The sequence below is a fragment of the Arvicanthis niloticus genome, chromosome 1 (genome assembly GCF_011762505.2).
Source record: "Arvicanthis niloticus isolate mArvNil1 chromosome 1, mArvNil1.pat.X, whole genome shotgun sequence".
Lineage (NCBI taxonomy): Eukaryota > Metazoa > Chordata > Mammalia > Rodentia > Muridae > Arvicanthis > Arvicanthis niloticus.
Window position 1 is genome coordinate 38,142,035 of NC_047658.1, and position 21,194 is coordinate 38,163,228.

The 21,194-nt window shown below is 42.0% G+C and overlaps 1 protein-coding gene across 2 annotated transcripts in view; it reads left to right on the top strand.

The window, feature by feature from the left end:
* Window positions 1-21,194, top strand: part of Tars3 (threonyl-tRNA synthetase 3) — a 58,207-nt gene that overhangs the window by 19,611 nt on the left and 17,402 nt on the right. For both annotated transcript variants that reach the window (XM_034500156.2, XM_076935383.1), the window contains exons 7-11: window positions 1,144-1,208; window positions 2,069-2,147; window positions 3,837-3,983; window positions 4,852-4,950; window positions 19,916-20,082. In XM_034500156.2, the coding sequence (XP_034356047.1) occupies window positions 1,144-1,208; window positions 2,069-2,147; window positions 3,837-3,983; window positions 4,852-4,950; window positions 19,916-20,082 (557 nt within the window). The remainder of the gene's footprint in view (window positions 1-1,143; window positions 1,209-2,068; window positions 2,148-3,836; window positions 3,984-4,851; window positions 4,951-19,915; window positions 20,083-21,194) is intronic.

Below are 21,194 nucleotides of genomic sequence, written 5' to 3' on the forward strand. Positions count from 1 at the left end.
TTGTTTTATTTTAATTTCCTCCCCTTTGCTTTTCCCTCTTGCTCCATCCCCACTCGCTCCTGCCCAAAGTCCACCGTAGCTGTCTTCAGGCACCCATATGAGGGCATCGGATCTCATTAAGGATAGTTGTGAGCTACCATGTGGTTGCTGGGATTTGAACTCATGTCCTCCTGAAGAGCAGTAGGCGCTCTTAACCAGTGAGCCATCTCACCAGCCCAATTCTGTTTATTTTTATAAGAGCCATCCATTGGGTGTGGAGTGGGGTATGATTGTGTCTTGGTTTGCATTTTTCTGAGCCTCTTTTTGTGTGTTTATTGACTGTACATCTTCCTTATAGAATTGTCTGCTCAGGCCCGTTGGCAGTCTTTAAATGAGAGTAAATTTCTTTGTGGCTTGATTTGCATCATAACAACTTCTTATGTCTTCCTGGTGTCCATCTCTAAATAACAGTCAGTTACAGATATTTTCTTCCATTCTGTGGGCTGAGTTAGCTTCTCACTACTCTTAAGAACTAAACTTACCAACTTTTGTGATTTGACTTGAACATATTGGGATGAAACAATTACATTTACATATGAGGCCTTTTATTTCCAACAGCAGTCTTAAGCTGATATTTAATATGGAGCCTTCAATCCTATGATTAATGCAATACAAGCAGAGACAAGGGTGAATTACCTTAATTGGTTAAGTGTAAACATACCATGGCTTTTTAGCAAATGTAATGATGTCATGTAGGATTTGTTTTTATAAAAATAATAGTAATGCTCCCAAGAGCTGTATTTATCTGATGTAGATAAAACGGGATCTTTTAGAAGAGTGGTGTCCAGTGGAGTGTGAGCCAAGTGTGTAACCTTGAACACATGGCAGCTACATTTTAAGAGTAAAGCAGAATGGAATTCGTTTTGAACACATAACCAATATAAAAATCTGAGCGTTCCACCTCTGTGGCCCTGTGTCTTTTTACTCACAGCGTGGTCATATGTGAGAGTCGGGTCGTACTGGACAGTGTGATTCTTGGCTGTGAGCACAGCATATCCAGTGTCCCAATACCTTGAACAGAGTAGACAACCTACCAGAGCTTCTTAAAAGGAGCAGCTTTCCTGTTGAACATTTTTGTAATATATGTAAACATTTTCTTTGTAGTACAATAAATTTAAGTGCCGGATTCTGAGGGAGAAAGTCGACACTCCGACGACCACTGTTTACAGGTTAGTGTGTGCCAGCTTTGAAGCAGGACTCAGTGGGGACTTGGCACTCCCTTCGCTCTCCTAGCTCCTCCTCTTCCTGCTTACTCCTCCCACCTTAGCTCCTCGTACAAAATGTGAAACCTTTCACTTAAAAATATGTGTCCTGGTCATTTTTCTGTTCCTGTGATAAAACACTCTGAGCAACAGCAAGTTAGTGAAGGGAGTGGTTTCTTTGGCTTATATCTGTGAGTCACAGTCGGTCTTTGAGGATAGTAAGGACAGGAATCCAAGCAGATGCTTGAAACAGACACCATGCAGAAGGGAGGCAGATGCAGGCAAATCTCCGAGATTTCAAGGCCAGCCTGTTCTGCATACTGAGGTTTAAGGAAGCTGGGACTACATAGAGAGACCTTGTCACAAATAAACAAACACAAAAGGAAAGAAAGAAAGAAAGGAAGAAAGAAAAGAAAGAGAAAAGAGGGAGGGAGGGAGGGAGGGAGGAAGGAAGGGGAAGAAAGGAAGGAAGGAAGGAAGGAAGGGAGGGAGGGAGGGAGGGAGGGAGGGAGGGAGGGAGGGAGGAAGGGAGGCAGGCAGGCAAGCAACCCTTGTTCTGACTTGTTCTCTGCTAGCTTCTCACATGGCCCACCACCACCTGCCCACTGGGCACTATATTAATTACGACAATCAAGTCATATTTAACAGATGTGTCCACTCGCCAACCTGATAAAGATGGTTACTCAGTTGAGATGCTGTTTCAGGTGATTCTAGGCTGTGTCAAATTGACAGTTATTGCTAATTGGGACAATATGATAATGGGGCTTATAGTGAACAGTCCAAAAAGCTGTAACTATGTCTGGCATGTCTTCAATCTTTCATTATAGGTGTGGTCCATTAATTGACCTTTGTAAAGGCCCCCATGTAAGACACACTGGAAAAATTAAAGCCATAAAAATTTTCAAGGTAAGAATTTTTAAAATTTATAAATACAACAAATGAGGTAAACTAGATAAGAAATTGTACTCATGTCTTCTACAGTCTGACCATGGTGGTATTTTAAAACACTTTATATTTATTTCACTAAAACTGATATTTTAGAATCTTGGTAATTAAAACACTATAGAGCTTTTGATTATTATTTAATCTTATTCTAAATACTATAATGCATATTTTTTATATGGCCATTTCTTAAAGATATCTTAGTTTGTATTTGTGTGTGTATGTGTCTTTGCAGAGGCCAGAGTGTCAAGTCCCCTGAAGTTACTGTCTGATGTGGGTGCTAGGAGCTGAACTCAGAGCCTATGCAAGAGCAACAAGTGCTCTTAACTACTGAGCCATTTCTCTAACCCTCCGTTTGGTTTTTAAGTAGAGTGCTCCTTATTTAGATGTTCCCCTGTGTTCATAGTTTCACATACATGGATTTAATCAACGTCCCAATAAACAATATCTAGAAAGCAAACTGTGCCTGTGCTGAGCGTGCATAGACTTTGCACATGTGAAGGCTGGGAATGGTGGTGGTGTTGTCATTGCCTAAACAGTACATTGCAACAAACACATACATAGCATCTATTTTGCATTAGGTACTCTAGAGATGGCTTAAGATGTGCAGGAGGATTGTACAGATTATGTGCAAAAGCACCATTTTATAATAATGCACCATTTCATAATTTTATATAAGCGACTCCCAGTGTCTGTTGATTTAAGTGTTTGCTGAAAAGCTATAACTAACCCTCAGCAGACACCAAGGACAGCTGGACTGTAGATTTCTTGGATTGCCCAACAAGAACAAGAAATCTTTCTGCATGTAAGAATAATGAACTGCCGGCAAAGAGAAAAGCAATGAGTGTGAGCACCGTGCTGCCGTCATAGGGAACGGGGCTGACTCTGAGTGTGAGCACCGTGCTGCCGTCATAGGGAACAGGGCTGACTCTGAGTGTGAGCACCGTGCTGCCATCATAGGGAACGGGGCTGACTCTGAGTGTGAGCACTGCCATCATAGGGAACAGGGCTGACTCTGAGTGTGGGCACTGTGCTGCCATCATAGGGAATGGGGCTGACTCTGAGTGTGGGCACTGTGCTGCCATCATAGGGAATGGGGCTGACTCTGAGTGTGAGCACCGTGCTGCCGTCATAGGGAATGGGGCTGACTCTGAGTGTGGGCACTGTGCTGCCATCATAGGGAATGGGGCTGACTCTGAGTGTGAGCACCGTGCTGCCGTCATAGGGAACAGGGCTGACTCTGAGTGTGAGCACCGTGCCCTTTCTGGACTTTTGTTTCTCAAGGTCTTAGTTACACATTCCTCTCTGGTGCTCATCACCACAAGCCATAGGTCAGAGGTCCAACACGAACCTCTTGCCTTTTCTGGTTCCAGCATGGTGATCACAGCTGCTCCTCAATCTTCCCTCTTCCCCACTTCCTGCCACCTTTACTCCTAGAATCCACAGCAGACTCTTTACCAGCTTTGGTGGTCAGTGCTATAATTTGGATGTGAAGTTTTCACTGGACTCATTTTAAGACTCTTCCAAACAGTACAAAGAAACCTGTAACTAAGCACTGTGGGTTTTATGATAGGAAGCCCGTACATGCTGAAGAGTTGTATTGCTGCTAAAGGTTAGAGTTTTCTTTTAAATCAGTATCTTGTTGATGTTTAGAACTCCTCAACATATTGGGAAGGCAACCCTGAGATGGAAACATTGCAGCGGATCTATGGGATATCCTTTCCTGACAGCAAAATGATGAAAGACTGGGAGAAATTCCAAGAGGAAGCCAAGAGCCGGGACCACAGGAAAATCGGGAAGGTACGCCCACACCCTCACCGCACAGATGCACCTTGGTTGGCCGTGGCTGCACTGCATAGGACAAAACCTTACGAGAAATGTTTCCCTTTCTCTTCCCTTTCTCTCTGTGTGCTGTTCTGTAATGCTCACTGCTGGCGGTTGACGTCATCCACGCCCACACTCTGAGTTAATGTCTTCTGACCAGCTTCCTTTCTCTATCTTCGGCCAGAGTTTTAAAACCTTTCTGTGAGAGTTTATTTTTATCATGATGTAAGTTATTAATAAAATTCGTTCTTACTTGATGACGTGCTATATATTTAGGAGGCAGCAGTATGTGGACAAAGAGAATAAACTTTGAAAGTAGGTGGACATAAGATTCTGTTCTGTGCCACAGGATGGACAAGACATTCATTTACAAAGCCATCTACATTTGTCTTGAGGAGTAGGTGGCAGTGTTGCTAGGAGACACCTTGTGTATAGGGCACTCTTAGGGGTGACACCATGGAAGGGTCCCATCCCTTGAAGCCTGCCGTCAGCAATAGACTTTTCTTTCTCACCTTTTCATATTGCCCCCGTGTGAGACCTGGATTCTAGATGTATGAAGAACACTTATTCAATTAGCTATGATTTACACTAAAACAAAATTTAGTAATGAGTAACAAAAGATAACAGAAAAGCCAGCTCAAGGGTAAGTAGTCATAGATATGAGTAATAACTTTACATGTGCTGTCATATTATACTCACTATAGATCTAAACAGACACGAGGGACTTGGGATACCCAGCGATAGATGAGAGGAGGAAACAGTGACCTTGGATGACTGTCACTTCAGGTATGATACACAGTAAGCAAGAGATGAAATTTAAAATACAATCATTATTCCCATCTAGGAGCAAGAACTTTTCTTCTTCCATGATCTGAGCCCCGGAAGCTGCTTTTTCCTCCCAAGAGGAGCCTTCATTTACAATACGCTTATGGATTTCATACGAGTAAGTTCCTTCCTAAAAGCATTTTGTTCTTATTTGTCTACTTTCTACATCTTACCATCTTTGCCCATAAACAATAGCATTTCCCTTAAATTTTAGTAATATAAGAATTTTGGAGCTAACAACAAAATGCTAACGACATGGAGTTGGTTTACTTTCTTGAACTTCATGAAACTCGGGCATCTTAAGTCTCTAAGGATGTGGAACCTTAACGATCTGCCGAGCATAGATCTGTGACAGAGAAGGCTGCTCTGAGGGGCATTGCCTCTCAAAGATGGCTGACGGCTCTGCTGCCTTGTGCTCACTCCAGAGCGACCAAATATCTGACATCTCCAGGAGTAGAATGTAGCTGTGTCTGACACCCCGTGGTTGATGTTGCAGGCATGTAAGGGGCATGAAGATACTGTTCAGAGGTGGGCCACTTGAACCACTGTAACTGTTTAGACTTTCCTGTAACAGTTACAGCCTTGTAGTGTGTAACTGTAATTGTGTGATGTTTCAGTCAACAGCAGACTATGTATAGTGATCCCTCAAGAGTGTGTTGTCTAGGCTACATGAGTAGTCTCATGGTCCCATAGGATTCGGTTCCTGTGGCATTCTTAGTTTGTGTGGGGACTCTAATCTCCTTGGTGCATTTCTCAGAACATGCCCATTAGCAGGTGAGGTGCGGTGTGCTTGTTTTGCTGCCTGAGTTCTATGTACTGATATTCTCAGACCCTCTCCAAAGGCTGCTGCACCCCCTCTGGCTTATTTGCAGAGGCTCCAGCAGGCACAGTAAATGTATTCTTCACGTCTGTCCCTTCTCTCCAGACTTATCTTGATGATTAGACTCTTGAATGTCCTCCCTAGCACCTCCCCCTGCTGCTTTTCTTCTCCATGGTTACTCTTCGTGTCTCAGGTGCTGAACTCCTTCTCTGAGCTCATCTTCCTTGTGCTCATTTCTCCCTAACTCCCATTCAAGGGATGGCTTTCCTCAGGAGCTTTCTGAGAAAAGGGGCATCCATGGAATGTGCTGGGCCATCGCTGTGGCTGCAGCTCTTCCTTCCCTTCTTGCACTGTACCTCTGGAGGCAGAGGTAGCCGTCTGTGGAGTAGCTCCCAGCCCGTGTTCCTTCCATCAAGGACAGCCACTGTGAGGCAGTAGAACAGGGGCAGGGAGTGAGACCTGAAGAGTCATTGAAGGTTCTGGAGACTGACAGGTGACAGTGGCCACTCACTGCTGTTATCTTGAGCTATTGCTGGCATCAGCATAGTCCTGGTACCTGAGACTCCAGGTTAGGTATAGATGGTGAAGAATAAACAGAAAGCCTTTATGGTGGCCTTAAAGGGCTCTCTTATCTTTTATAGATTCGAGACAGACATGGCTGATGATCAGGTCAAAGCCTGATTATATGGGTTGCTGCATTGGAAAGCATTTAAACACACAATCCCAGTGGTTTCTAATGCTAAGGTAAGGGCTGAGCCCCTTAAATTCCCAGATATCTATGTATGAAGTAAGTGGTTTTATGATGCATAACGGAATTTGCAATGACGTCAGCTACTTCCTCATGTTTGTGTTTTCCTTGCTGTTTTTAAAATGGGCTCATGTAGCACAGGCTAAACTTGAACTTGCTATGTATCCAAGAATGTCTGGATTCCTGATTTTCCTGCTCCAGTGCCCAAGTGCTGAGGTTTCAGCAAGTGCCACCATGCCCAGAAACCCCAGCTAGTTTTAATCCTAATTTTCAGTCATGTCATTTTAATTCTTTTCTCCTCTAACAATTTTTCAATTTTATGCCATATATAATGTATAGAATAACTAGAGAATGAGGCTGTCTTCCAGTGGATGTTCGCCCTCTGCCAAGATGGAAAATGATTATTTGGTGTCCGTATGTATGTATGTATGTATGTGTATGTATGTATATGTATGTATGTATGTATGTATGTATGGCATGTGTGTGTGTATGTATGTATGTATGTATGTGTGTATGTATGGTATGTGTGTATATGTATGTATGTAAGTATGTATGTATGTATGGTATGTGTGTGTGTGTATGTATGTAAGGTATGTGTATAGTATGTATGTATGTATGTATGGTATGTGTGTGTATGTATGTATATAAGGTATGTGTGTCGTATGTATGTATGTATGGTATGTGTGTGTTAATGTATGTATGTAAGTATGTATGTATGTATGGTATGTGTGTAGTATGTATGTATGTATGGCATGTGTGTATGTATGAACTCGACACAAACTGGGATGAGGGAACTTCAACAGAGAAAACGCCTCCATCAGATTAGGCTGTCTGTGGGCATTTTCTTGGTTGATGATTGATATGGGAGGGAGGGCCCAGCCCACTGTGAGTGGTGCCATCCCTGAGCAGGTCTTAGGTTCTATAAGAAAGCAGGCTGGGCAAGCCAGTGAGCAGCACTCCTTCATGGCTCTGCTTTAGTTCCTACCTCCAGGTTCCTGCCTTTCGTTCCTGCCCTGACTTCCCTTGGTGATAGACTACATGACCCAAGAGTTGTAAGATCAGATTAACTCTTTTCTTTCCAAGCTGCTTTTGGTCATGGTCTAATGAGATCAATGTAGCTTGCTTTTATCCTGTTGGGAGGATATGGTTCTCTTTGTCTCTGTTATACAGGCTGATCAGTCTGTGTCTCTCATGAGCTCCAAAAGACTGGAAGAAAGTCAGCTCTGTCCCTCTTCTTTGTTCTGCCACTGGGGAGCAAACTATTCCGCGTCTCATCTGGTTGACACACCAGTGAGATCTGGTCCAAATGCAAGATCCTTGGCAGCAAATATACTCCTTCTCTGTCTTCAGACCTGCGAGCAGAATATACAAGATAACTCCTGCCCACCTCCCTCTTACCCCACATTATGAAAAGATGATAGAGGAAAGAGATGCAGTAGACACTTCCTTTTGGAAAGGGCGGGGAGGGTAGGAAGTACTTGATGGAGACCAGGCTGTGGAGATTTTGATGTCTCCCTGTCGTCCCTGCCCCAGCCTGGTTTTCCCTATGCTGATATCCATCGACACAGATTAGCTTTCCTGCTGAAAGCTTCATGCAAGTGGAGTCACACAGCACTTGTTTTGTTGTTCTTTTCCAGCGTGGTCTCTAAGATTCATTCAAGCTGTGCTAGTATGATGGGGTTGGGGGCGGTTACTTCAGGTGCTTCATTTTGTGGGTCCAATACATGATAGTCCATTCTCCTGTAGGTGTTTAGATCATGTCTAGTTTAGAGATGCTATCTGTATGCCGTCCACCATGAACGTTCTTGTTCTTTAATGCTCATAACTGCTCACATAACTGCTCACTTTAGGTAAATACAAATTGCAAGACAGTTGTTTGGACTATGCTTCTAAGTCAGATGGAGTCAACCATGCTGAAGTTCACCACCAACCTGACAGCTTGCTATTTACCTCAACTTCAGAGAGACTGGGGTCAGAGAGAGAATAGCCAAAGTCCTTAAGAGGCCATTTTCTGTAGGCATAACAGTGCCATTTCCCTCTGTGTTTATTTTTAAGTGAAGTAATGTCAAATAGCCAAGTCTATTTCCTCAGTTGTTTCCTGTCTTCTGTTCCCTCCTGGTGAGGAAAATAGCTTTGAGATGAGCTTCCCTTTTGGCTTTTGTTTCTGTCTTCAGTCTTTCTCTGTCCTTTGCGTGCGTTGTTACTTGTCCTTCTTTAGAAATGAACCGTGGCTCAGTTCTGGAGTAGAAAGTAAAACCATTTAAGGTAACTAAATTATTTTGTCCTTTGATATTTCCTTAAAAAGGTCATGGGTATTTTTATTTATATTAGATTGGTCTTGAGTCACAGTCTTGTTACATCCAGCCTAGCCTCAGACTTGCAATTCTCCTACCTCACTTTCCCATTTCTGAATATTAAAGCTGCATACCACTATACACATGTAAAACGTTTTTGTTTGTTTTTATTCATACTTTTCTATTTTGTGTGCCTAAGGTGAGCCATAAAAATTGAATGCACTACTTAATTTTACTTTGAGACAAGATCCTTAGATTTGTAATGGAAAGACCACCCATGTTCATGTATTAGTAGAGTTTATATTAGGAAAATGACTGTCCTACTAAAAGAAATCTATACATTTAATTCAAGCCCAATTAAAATTCTCATTGTTCATAGAAATAGAAAAAAAAACAATTTTAAAGTTCACACAGAAACACAAAAGACACCAAACAGCCAGAGCAATCTTGGGCCAAAGGAATAATGATGTAAGGTATCACTATACCTGATTTCACTTTATACTGCAAAGCCACAGTAATGACAATAACAAAAACATGATAGCTAGGCATGATGGTACATGCTACATTGGAGGCAGAGGCATGGATTCCTGTGAATTTGAGGTCAGTCTGGTCTACATAATGAGACCCTGTCTCAAACAAACAAAACAAAAAACTTACCATGGTACTGGAACAAAAGAAATAGATACATAAATCAATGCAATAGAACAAAACCCTAGATGTAAGTCCATGCAAAGATGCCGCAGATACACAGTGGAGAAAAGATAACATCTGCAACAAAAATGTTGACCATAAAACTAGATGCCTACATGTAGAGAAATGAAGCTAGAACGCCTGACTCTCAGCCTGCATGAAACTCAACTCCAAATGGACCACAGCATAAAGCCTGACACTGAAACTGCTAGACGAAGCTAGGGCACATGCTGCAGGATGCATGTAGGCATAGGCAAGCAGTTCCCAAGTAAGAGTCCGGTCACTCAGGAAGTCAGGCCAGAGACTGACAAGTGTGGCCTCATGAAACTGAAAAGTTTCTGCATAGTGAAGAAAACAGCCAAATGAAGAGACCTCTGACAGAATGAGAGAACCTCTGCTGGCTACTGTCTCAGTTACAGTTTCATTGCTGTGAAGAGACACCATGACAATGGCAACTCTTAAAAAGGAAAATATTTAATTGGGGCTGGCGTACAGTTTCAGAGATTTAGTCCTTGAATCATATACTTAAAACTGGCAAACTTTCTTGCATGTAAGTTGTACCTCACTCAATTAGGTTGTTTTGTGGTAAAATATACGTAACATCAATATTGACAATTGAGACATTTTAAGCTTCTGGCTCCTTCTCATTGACTGTGTTTATATTGGTATACAGCCATCACCAGCCAACAGCAGACTTCCTTTCCTCTTATAAAACTTAAACTCTTCAGGGTTTTTTTTTTCCTTTTTTTAAAATTTTATTTTATATTTTATTTACATTTAAGATGCCACCCCCTTTCCACATTTCCCCTCCCTAGAACACCCCGTCCCATGCCCCCCCTTTCCTTTTTGCTTTTATACAATTTTTTAAAAAATGTTAATCAAAGGATTTATAAGTTTGGTAATGCTCAATCAGAAGCATAACCCAATACCCAACCTAGATATAAAAACTATCTTTGACTGGTGGAGACATGTGAACATCTGCCTCCATGCCCCCTCTCTCTTTCTCTCTCTCATCACCTAGCTTCTCCTCTTCTTCATCTTCTCTCCTTGTTCCATCTCTTCCTCTCAGTACTCCTTCCCACTTAGCTCCTCCTACATATCACTCTTCCTGTTAAAGTAGAACTTTTCTCTCAAAATACAGTTAGAGCATACTTATTCCTAATTGTACCAGTGAGGTACAAGATAGTCCTAATACCCAGACCATCATTTTGTTGACTAACCAGAACCTCTGTCATCTCTTCTAACTAAAACACTTACTTTTGATGCTGGCTTTTTTTGGCTTTAGAATGAATGTCAGCTGAAAACCATCTACTCAGATCTTTTCTCTCAAAGTAAATAGCCAGGATTGGCTATGAGACTATAGGTCTTCAATCCCATCAGAAATCCAGAATGACTGAGTTAACTGAAGTTATGGGAAGCACTAAACATAACTTCTAAAACTTAGCCAATTTATAGAGACCGCTGAACACCTAAGAAGCCCCTATACTACCGAACGTTGGAGCATCAAATCTTCAGCCTTCTGGCCCAGAATCATCTGACAGACCTTAGTGATGCAGGATTATTAAGGGCTGATTACTCTGTCTAGGCGGATATAATCTGTCGACTATTCTGCATGTGTGTCCTTTTCTGGACAGTAATTTGTCTGTAGATGGAGAGAGGCAATTCTTGCCTAGTGGCTGTCACCACACAACTGGCATAACTCCAAGGATGCTCAATTTCTTCTTAGAATCCACGACAGGAAGCTGTCAGGAGCAGACAGGTCTCTAATCAAAATGAACATTAATATATAAATATTTGTAGCGTCAGTTCTATGGACTTCTGATGTTTTGAAAACCAACTATCCATGTAAGGTAACCTGGACTGTTGTCTGTTCACTCCTCTCAGCTATTTCTAAATAAAATATGGAAAACACCCTAACAATAAAATCAAAACCATGAATTTGCTATAGTCCCTTAACTCATAGGTTAACCATCCCAAATCAGTTAAAAAAGTTAAAAAAGGGCTGGGTCTAGGCCTTGTATTCCTAAATGTGTTATACAGGCACAATGCCCATGAGAGTATCAATATTCATCTCATTTTTATATTAATAAGAGGCTCCTACCAATGAAAACCTTATATTTGAAATCAAAGTAAATTTTGTACCATTTAAGAAATTATAACTTCATCTTGATAATAATTATACAGATTTCTATCAATAGGTTATGGCTATGCAATAAGTCCTAGCTAATCCCCCCTGTTCCAACAAAACCACTAATTTTCCCTAGAAAGACAGACCATTATTAACCACATTAGTCCCCAAGCTCAGGGAATAGGGGCGCTGACTCTTCTTTAACTTCTTCAGGCTGATTAAGGGCGTTGAGATTTTAGAAGAGGGGTGGGGGGAAGAATAAGTTGATAAGCCTCTGATGCTGTGTCTTCACTGAATCCAGATGGAATTCCAGGACATCGGAGGTTTGGGCAGGTCTGCTCAGTATGCTTGATGAGTAGATACACCAAGGCTGTGTATTCTGCAATATACAATTCTCAGAACAAGTTTTAGTATCAAGAAAAAAAAAATTCCCCCCCCAGGGGGCTGATTTTTTTTTTAAAGATGTTGGTTCTGACAACTTTTTTTTTCCGCTTGTTAAAATTGGTTGTAGTATTTACGTTTCAGATTTTATCCCCTTACCCTACTTCCTCCCACCACCCAGAAACCTCCTATCCCATCCCCCTCCTCATGCTTCTATGAGGCAGTGACTGCACCTACCCCCCCTCACTATCCCCTCCCCACCCTCACATTCCCCCCACACACACTCTGTGTTCATTTTTTTTTATGGGACCAAGAAACTCCTCTCCCACCTATGTCCGACAAGGCCATCCTCCCCTACATATACCTCTGGAGTCTTGGGTCCCTCCCTATGTGTTCCCAGGCTGGTGGTTTAGACCCTGGGGGGCTCTGGTTGTTTGGTATTGTTGCTTTCCACCTGGGGTCACTAACCCTTTCTGCTCCTTCAGTCCTCTCACTAAGTTCTCCATTGGGAACCCCCTGATCATATCAGTGGTTAACTGTGAGCATCGTCCTCTGAGTGTGTTAGTCTTTGGCAGACCTCTAAGGAGACAGCTATATCATGTTTCTCACATTATGCACTTCCAGCCATCCACAACAGTGTTTAGCTTAGGTGGCTGTACATGGGATGAATACCCAGGTGGAATGGTCTCCTGATGGCCCCTCCTTCAGGTTCTGTTCCATGTTTTGTTTCCCTATTTGCTCCCTAGAGCATTTTTGTTTCTCGTTCTAAGTAGAACTGAGGCATCTCCTCTTGGTCTTCCTTCTTCATGAGCTTCATGTGGTCTGCGGGTTGAGTCTTCGCTAATCCAAGCTTTTGGGCTAACATCCGTGGAGATATGTTTGTGTAGCTACCTTCTTTTACGGTTTTTGGAAGATTACTTTCTTGCTTTTTCTAGGTTGTAGTTTCCCTCCTTGTGTTGGAGTTTTCCACCAAATATTCTTTGAAGTGCTGGATTTGTGTTGAGATACTGTGTAAATTTGAATTTGTCATGGAATATTTTGGTTTCTCCATCAATAATGATTGAGAGTTTTGCTGGGTATAGTAGTCTGGGCTGGCATTTGTGTTTTCTTAGGGTCTGTATGATATCGGTCCAGGATCTTCTGGCTTTTATGGTCTCTGGTGAGAAGTCTGGTGTAATTCTTATAGGTCTGCCTTTATATGTTACTTTGCCTTTTTCCCTTACTGCTTTTAGTATTTTTTCTTTGTTTTGTACGTTTGATGTTTTGACTGTTATATGGCAGGAAGTATTTCTTTTCTAGTCTAAACTATTTGGAGTTCTGTAGGCTTCTTGTATATTTATGGACATCTCTTTCTTTAGGTTAGGGAAGTTTTCCTCTATAATTTTGTTGAGGATATTTACTGGTCCTTTAAGTTGGGAGTCTTCCCCCTCATCTATACCTATTATCCTTAGGTTTGGCCTTCTCATTGTGTCTTGAATTTCTTGTATATTTTGGGTTAGTAGATTTTTGTATTTTGCATTTTCTTTGACAGTTGTGTCAATGTTTTCCATGGTATCTTCTGCACATGAGATTCTCTCTTCCATCTCTTGTATTCTGTTGGTGATACTTGTGTCTATGACTCCTGATCTTTTTTTTTTTTATGTTTTCTATCTCCAGGGTATTGTCCCTTTGTGATTTCTTTATTGTTTCTACTTCCATTTTTAGATCTTGCATGGTTTTGTTTAATTCCTTCTCCCGTTTGGTTGCATTTTCTTGCAATTCCTTAAGGGATTTTTGTGTTTCCTCTTTAAGGGTTTCTATCTGTCTACTAGTGCTCTCCTTAAGTTCTTTGAGAGTGTTATTTATGTCTTTCTTAAAGCCCTCTATCATCATCATGAGAAGTGATTTTAATTCTGAATCCTGCTTTTCTGGTGTGATGGGTGTTCAGAGTTTGCTCTGATGGGGGAGCTGGGTTCTGATGATGCCATGTAACTTTGGTTTCTGTTGCTTATGTTCTTGCTCTTGCCTTTTGCCATCTGGTTAACTCTAGTGCTGCCTGTACTTGCTGTCTCTGACTGAAGCCTGTCTTTCCAGTTATCTAGCTTGTGTCTGATCTCCTAGGGGTCCAGATGTCTCTGTGATCTTTTCCAGCTGCACTGATTACAGTGGTACCTCTAGGATGCCTCAGGATATGGTGCCTCCAAGGTAGCAGTCCAGCTAGGTGTCTGCTGTTCTGGGTGCAGTGTCTCCTCTAGAATATCTCAGGATATGTTGTCTGACACTCTGAGTTCAGTTGTTCCTCTGTGGCTCTGGGTTGAGTGGACCTTCCAGTATGTCTCAGGCGGAATCCGGGGTCCACACAACAGCAGACCTGGCAAAGGTCTGATCCAGGCCTCAGTTCCGAGAACTAGTTTCTAAGACACTGTCCAAATTAGAGCGCCTGGGATCCCCGCTTCCTCTGGGTTCTTGGAGGTTGGGGACAGAGCTGCCACCCAAGATCTGCTCAGTGCTCTGGCCCAGACCGGAAGGGACCCCTCTTCAGAGTTTTGTCATGATCCCGAATTAAGATTACATACTCACTAAACACTGACGTTCCTCTTCCCTCCCCAGCGTCTGGCACCACCACTCTACTTTCTGGCATTGCTCAGAAGTGAAATCAAAGGATGTTTGACCTTTTACAGACTTTCTGAAAGTGTGTTCATTATTAATATAGGCAAAGCAGCTCTCATTTACTGCCATTTACATAGTATCTTTTTGTTTTCTTCCTGTTTCTTTACTCACACTGTATCTTTTGTAAGAGGAGTAAGTATTGTGCAGCTCACTTCCCTGCATTTGCCTGCTTCTGCCTTCATTTTCCTGAGCTCTCCTTCTTGAGCCTCTCTTTTTGTGAATCACTATTCAGAGATGGCAGGCTGCCTCTTGGACTATCTTCAGTCCAGTAGCAACAGCCCCTGGCTTGCCTTGCCTGCCGAGGTGAGGGCAGGGAGCTAGGGATATGTGGTGGGAAGTACAGCCAGCCTCTGAGGAAGCTGTGTAGGCAGGACCTGTTTCCTCCGAGCCAGAGCTGCACTTCTGTGGAAGATCATGCAGGCAGCCAGGTGGGCTGGGTGGGCAGATGCTCTGAGGTAAGATGACTTCAGTTTGTTTATGTTGACTACCAACTGTGAAGACAGTGGATCATGCATAAACAGTGATGCAATGTCCCTTCTGTACACTTCTCCCTTGCATCTTGGGGCCCATCCATCCACTGCCTCTTCCCTTACCCTTCTTACCTTTCTATTTTAAAATTCATGCAGTGAAGTGTGCACTTTTTTGATAATGTGTAAAACTGCCTTACCACCACAGCATTAGAATAAAGAACAGTTTCATCATCTCTAGGAATTCCTTCTTGCTACCCGTTTTGAGCTGAACTCTGCCCACCCACCCTCAATCTTAGGCAAACTCAGTGGATTCATTCTTCATCCATAAACTTTTAGTGAATAAATGGGATTATAAGTATATGACCTTTTGAAAGTGACCTACTTTGCTTACTGTATCTGCCTAGGTTTTTCAGGTTTGCTCCTTTACTTCCAAATGGCATTCCACATCTTATTTCTCTTCCTCCAAATTGAAGGTCATTTGGACATTTGTTTTTAGGTTTGGGCAATTGTAAATAGTTTGCTATAAATATTCATGTTCAGGTTTTTGAATGAGTGTTTCTCTTTTACTTTGGCAAGTACCTAGGAGAGTCATTTCAGGTTCTCATGGCAAATTAGGTTGAACTTTAAAAGAAAACACCATTTTCCATTCTTAGTGATTGTTATTTTCACATTCCTTTCAGTAATGTAGGAGGGTCCCTTTGTGAATCTTGTTAGTCGTGTGTTTTGAATTTTCAGATATGCTTGACTCATTGAAGCATGACTAGGGACCTTGTGGGAGAGGAGAAGCTCTTGTCATCAGAATCTCACCTAGCGACTGTTGGCCTCTTCTTTCCTTACAGAGTCAGTGGATTTCTTTGTAGATGTGTCAAGTCTCAGGATACTTCCTTTCCATGAGGAAAGGATCCTGAGGGATGTACTCAATGGTTCAGCTAAAAAGAGTCTAGTGAAGGAAATATCAGTACAGGAGATTGTTTAGCCAGCAGGGACTAAGGAGGCATGGCAGAGCACACAAGGATGACTCAAGGGAGTTGCTTCGTCCTCACTGTTAGGTCTGAGGAGGTCATGATACCCAGAAAGCTGAAAGCCACAGGCCAGAACTTAAGTAAAGGACAGCATCAAGACCTAAAGGCAGACAAGAGCAGGGAAAGAGGCCAAGCACTCCAGCTTCCTTCCCTCGGCTATCCTTGGAGTCTTCAGAGTTTCTCATAGTGCTCAAACTTAGCCAGAAGTCAGAAGAGAAGTATTAGTCAGGATTCATCAGAGAAATCAACCAATGGGATACACAGAGGAGGAAGCACACTGTGTGGGAGCTCTGCTGAGAGGGTAATGATGTAAACCCAAGTCTAAGGGCCGATGGCTGGCCTATACCAGCTTCATAGGCAGTTGGGGCCAGCAGAAGCAGATATCTTCCTCCTTCACTGTTTTGTCTTTTTCACACACCCAGTGGGTTGAATGATGCCAGTCCACATCCTCATCTGCTTAATCTACAGCTTCAAGTGCTGTCTCATCCACACTTTCTCTGATGCACCCCAAAGTAGCATTTCATCTGAGAACCTCTTAGTGGAGTCAAGCTGACAAAGAATTAGCCACCAATGCAGATGGGTCTGGGTAGGGAGGAGGTGTCAGTGAGCATGACCATAGCCAACATCCCTCATGCCTTTCAGCACCCTCATCATCCTCTGCTTGGATGGTGGTGTTTGCTTCCTCACAGTCTCATCAACCATTGTGTCATTGCGTGGTCATTTTAGTGCAGGTTTACTACACATCTAAATTGTGGTTTCAGCCACTACTGGTGTGGGGATGCACACATGAGTGTGCATTTGCAACACACACACACACACACACACACACACGACTATAGCTATTTTAGTGGGACTTTGTGAAGGAGTTATTGATGTAGAATTGCTTTAGCTTCTGTAATGAGAGAATATGTGAAGACCTTTTCAGTGGTACTGATACCTAGGGGTCACTGAGATGTTTTCGAGGGACCATGTGGCTAAGCACAGGCAGAGAGATATGACTGATACTTCAGGGAGCTAATGTGATTCACAGCACTCAGTCAGTTATCAAGATTCTGCAGGAGACAGATGGAGGTGCACACTGCCGGATCATGGGCAGTGCTGGTATGCTGGATAGTTTTATGTCCACTTGACACAGACTTCTAAGTCTTCTGAGGAGGGAACTTCTCAAGAAAATGCCTCCATAAAGTGGGACTGTAGAAAAGACTGTAGGGCATTTTCTTAACTACTGATTGATAGGGGAGGGCCCAGACCATTGTGGGTAGGGCCATCCCTGGGCTGGTGGTCCTGGGTTCTATAAGAAAGCAGGCTGAACAAGCCATGAGGAGCAAGCCAGTAAGCAGCACCCCTCTGTTGCCTCTGTATCAGCTCCTGCCTCCAGGTTCCTGCCTGTTTGAATTTCTGTCCTGACTTCCTTCAGTGATGGATTGTGATGTAGAAGTGTAAGCCAGATTAACCCTTTCCTCCTCAACTTGCTTTTGATGATGGTGTTTCATCACAGCAATAGAAAGCCTATAACAGTTGGGTCATGGGCACTGCTTGCTCCTTCCTAGTGATTGCCTTTCTTTGCTTTTGAGAAATTGATAGCATGCTGTCTGACATATTTTCCCTCAACTTTTTTTTTTTGAAAGCTCAAACCTATAGAAAAAGATGCAATCAGCAGTCACATTGCTTTCATTGGGTTGTATCAGTTGGTATCACTTTGAATTTGTTCCACCTATATGTGATTATATATTATATGTGTGTTACAATATAGAGAGATACATATTATATATGTGTGTGTATCTTATATTAAAAATGTAGTATCTGTTGACTTTCTGACATAATGGGACAAATCTAGAGGGCCAAGGCTAGGAAGATGATGAATTTGAGGGCTCTCCTGGGCTACTTAGTGAAACCCTGTCCAAGCAACAACAATAAAAGGTTCATCCCTAAGTAAATGTGGTATCTATTGGTGCTTCTCCTCTTAGGAAAATATTTTAGTTTGTCTTGTGTGGTAATAATAAAATCCTAGAGATTTAGTGGCTTATTAATAATAAGTCTCACAGTCCAAGGGTTAGAAGATTCAGATAGTGTGCCAATACAGTCAGGCCTGTTGAGGGTCTGCTTCTGGGCTGCAGACTGCTGCCTTCTTCAGGTCTTGAGACAGAAAGATGCCAGAGGCCCCTTTGGTAAGGGATGCTGATTCTTTAACACTTTCATGGCCCAATCAGCTGCCTAAGGTCTTGCTTCTTAATACCATCCTTTAGAATTAAGGTTTCAACTTGTGAATTTGAGGAGAGAACACAAAAGTTAATTCAGAAACAGTTTGACATATTTTCTAAATGCCTTAATAAAATATTAATATCGATTGTGTTTTCAGCATGGATACATTTTTTTAAACATCTCCTTAGCTCAGCTTTAGAGGAGCTCTCTAGTAAACACAGTACACACTCACATGTGCATGTACACACAGACCCTTGAATTCCAAGATCGTTCTTGATCTGAGTGGATAGAACCATCTGAATGTATAGAAACCATCAAATAATTACCACCATTCGTGTGCTGTATAACTTTGACAAGAATTTCTAATTTAGACACATGAAGGATGAGCAAATGCTTTGCTGGGTAGCTGAGGTCCAGGATACCCACCATGGTACTGGGAAAGGTGTTCAGCTGAAGAGCAACAGGGACAGCTCTTTCTACCATCGAAGTGGGGTTTTTGTTATTGTTGTTTTGGGTTTGGTTTTGTAATTTGTGAAAAATATTTTTAGCTTGTTTGAAGTATGGTGGTCTAGATTCGTGCTGTATATTCATTAAATTATTTACAAATAACTTAAGAGTATCTAAGTAATAACCAACCAAATTGATATGTTGAAATTTAAAAATAGAAATGAAACTTTTAAAATACTTGGGGAGTTCTCTCTTATCCCCATGCATTTAATGAATCAGGAAGCTGCTAGTAGGCGGGAGAGACTCCTCTGACTTAGTAGATGCCAACTACCTAATGTGTTGCATATTAAAACTCTCGGTATTATTTCTACTTAAAACGAAATGAACCAATAGTATAGCATGAAACATGGCTTTTGGACTTACAAATTATAAAATTATTAGGTCTTCTATATCATAGGAGAGAAGGTGCTATAGGTTGTTAAGAACATAGAACATTTTTGACGTTTTTTAGTTATAGTGAAATGTGATACTATGTGTATCGAATTTCAGTTACTAAGTTGGAAAGCATTGAAACATTTGTGCCTATACTATGTGTATCAGTTTGATTTTTTTTTCCTATAAGATAACTGAAACAGTTTAAAAGAGGAAGGAGTCATTAAGGCTCACAACATCAGAGGTGTCATCCACTGCTGGCTTGCCCTTGTTTGAGGGCTGTGCTGAGGCAGGGCATCATGCAAGGAGGATTTGGAGGAGCAAAGCCACTCACCTCCCAATAGTCAGGAGATTCCAACCCTAAGGAGACATCCCTGGGACCTACTTCTTTCAGATAAGCCCCACCCCTGAACATTTCCTCACCTCCCCACAGTACCATCAAACTGGGACTGCAAAAGTGAATTAATCCACCACTGAAGTCAGAGCTCTCACAGTCCCATCATCTCTCAATGCTTGCATCCACCAGCTGTGGACCCGCCCTGCAACGTATGAGCCTTATAGGGGATACTTCATATCCAAAGAGTAGTCCTGTAGTGTGCTGTGAAATAAATATACTAATGAAAAGTTTACCCTTCTGTTCATAATCCACAGAACTGCCACTCATAAACCTGTCACCTGAACCTGAGAAACATGAATTAATAGAAGTCATGTTCTTAGGTTTTAATATAGTTGCTCATAGTATCTGTCTGCTTGGAGTTGTGCCCTAACCCTAACAAACAACAGCCATGTTTGTCTTCAAGGAGGAATATCACAAGCGTAACTTCACAGAAGTGCTCTCTCCTAACATGTACAACAGTAAACTCTGGGAAACTTCAGGCCATTGGCAGCATTACAGTAACAACATGTTCACCTTTGACGTTGAGAAGGACACTTTCGCCCTCAAACCCATGAACTGTCCAGGACACTGGTGAGTGTTGAACATGAAGAGGACCCTGCACGTGTACATAGCACTTCATCAGAATCAGCTGCTCATCTTGCTGCTTAGCTTTTTAAAAGTGATTTTCTGTAATGGGAAGAGCGGAGGCTGTTACCATTTTACCATGTCATTTAATTCTAGAGAACGTGACCATGTTACTTAGTTCTAGAGAATTGAGCTCCTTTTAAAACATGCCTGGTCTTTGGCAAGCATGGAATGTTGGCTGTGCTTCTCAGAGGGTTCTCAGATCATTATATTTGTCTTCAAATATACATGTTCATAAGATATTTAATTCTTACATACTGTTTAGATGATTATAACAAGTTTCACAAAGTCCTGACCGATGGATGATTCCGGAAGTACCTTTTCCTACACATTTCAATGCCTCTTAATTGGTGGTTTGTTGGTATTATACCACAACATAAATCAAGTTATTGTCTAGGGCTGGGGAGATGGCCCAGTGGATAAAGTGCTTGCCGTGCAAGCATGAGAACCTGGGCTCGTGTTCCTCGTATCAACATGGGAATGTATGCATAGTGACACATGTCTGTAATAATCTCAGTACTTTGGGACAAGGAGGGGGTAGTTGTTGGCAGTGCAGTCTGACCAGTCACTGAGCTACAGTCTCCTTGAGATCTCTGTTCTCAAAAACTAAATAAACAATAAATAAGCTGGGCTGTGATAAAAGAATACACCCAATGTTATAACCTCTGGCTCCACATGTGACTCGTGGGCACATGCACCCACACACGTGTACACACTTGCCACACGCACACACAAAGTTTTCTTTCTTAGTGGTACCTAAAATAAAAGGTATGTCCTACAATCAATGCTGTTTTGAAGTCTATGAGAGATTGTAATTATTATAAAGTTAGCATGCAAATTTAACCTTCTAAGATAAATGTATTTTACAGATAGAAGTGAACAGACTCAATCTTATACACACACACACACACACACACACACACTTATAGGTTTTTTTTCTTGGCAACATACACAATTTGTAGAAATTTGGCATTAGAAGCCAGCTATTAAAACAAATCTCTGGACATTCAGGGAAGCCTTTTTCCTTTTTAAGGAGAGATGAAAAGAAATTAGAATTG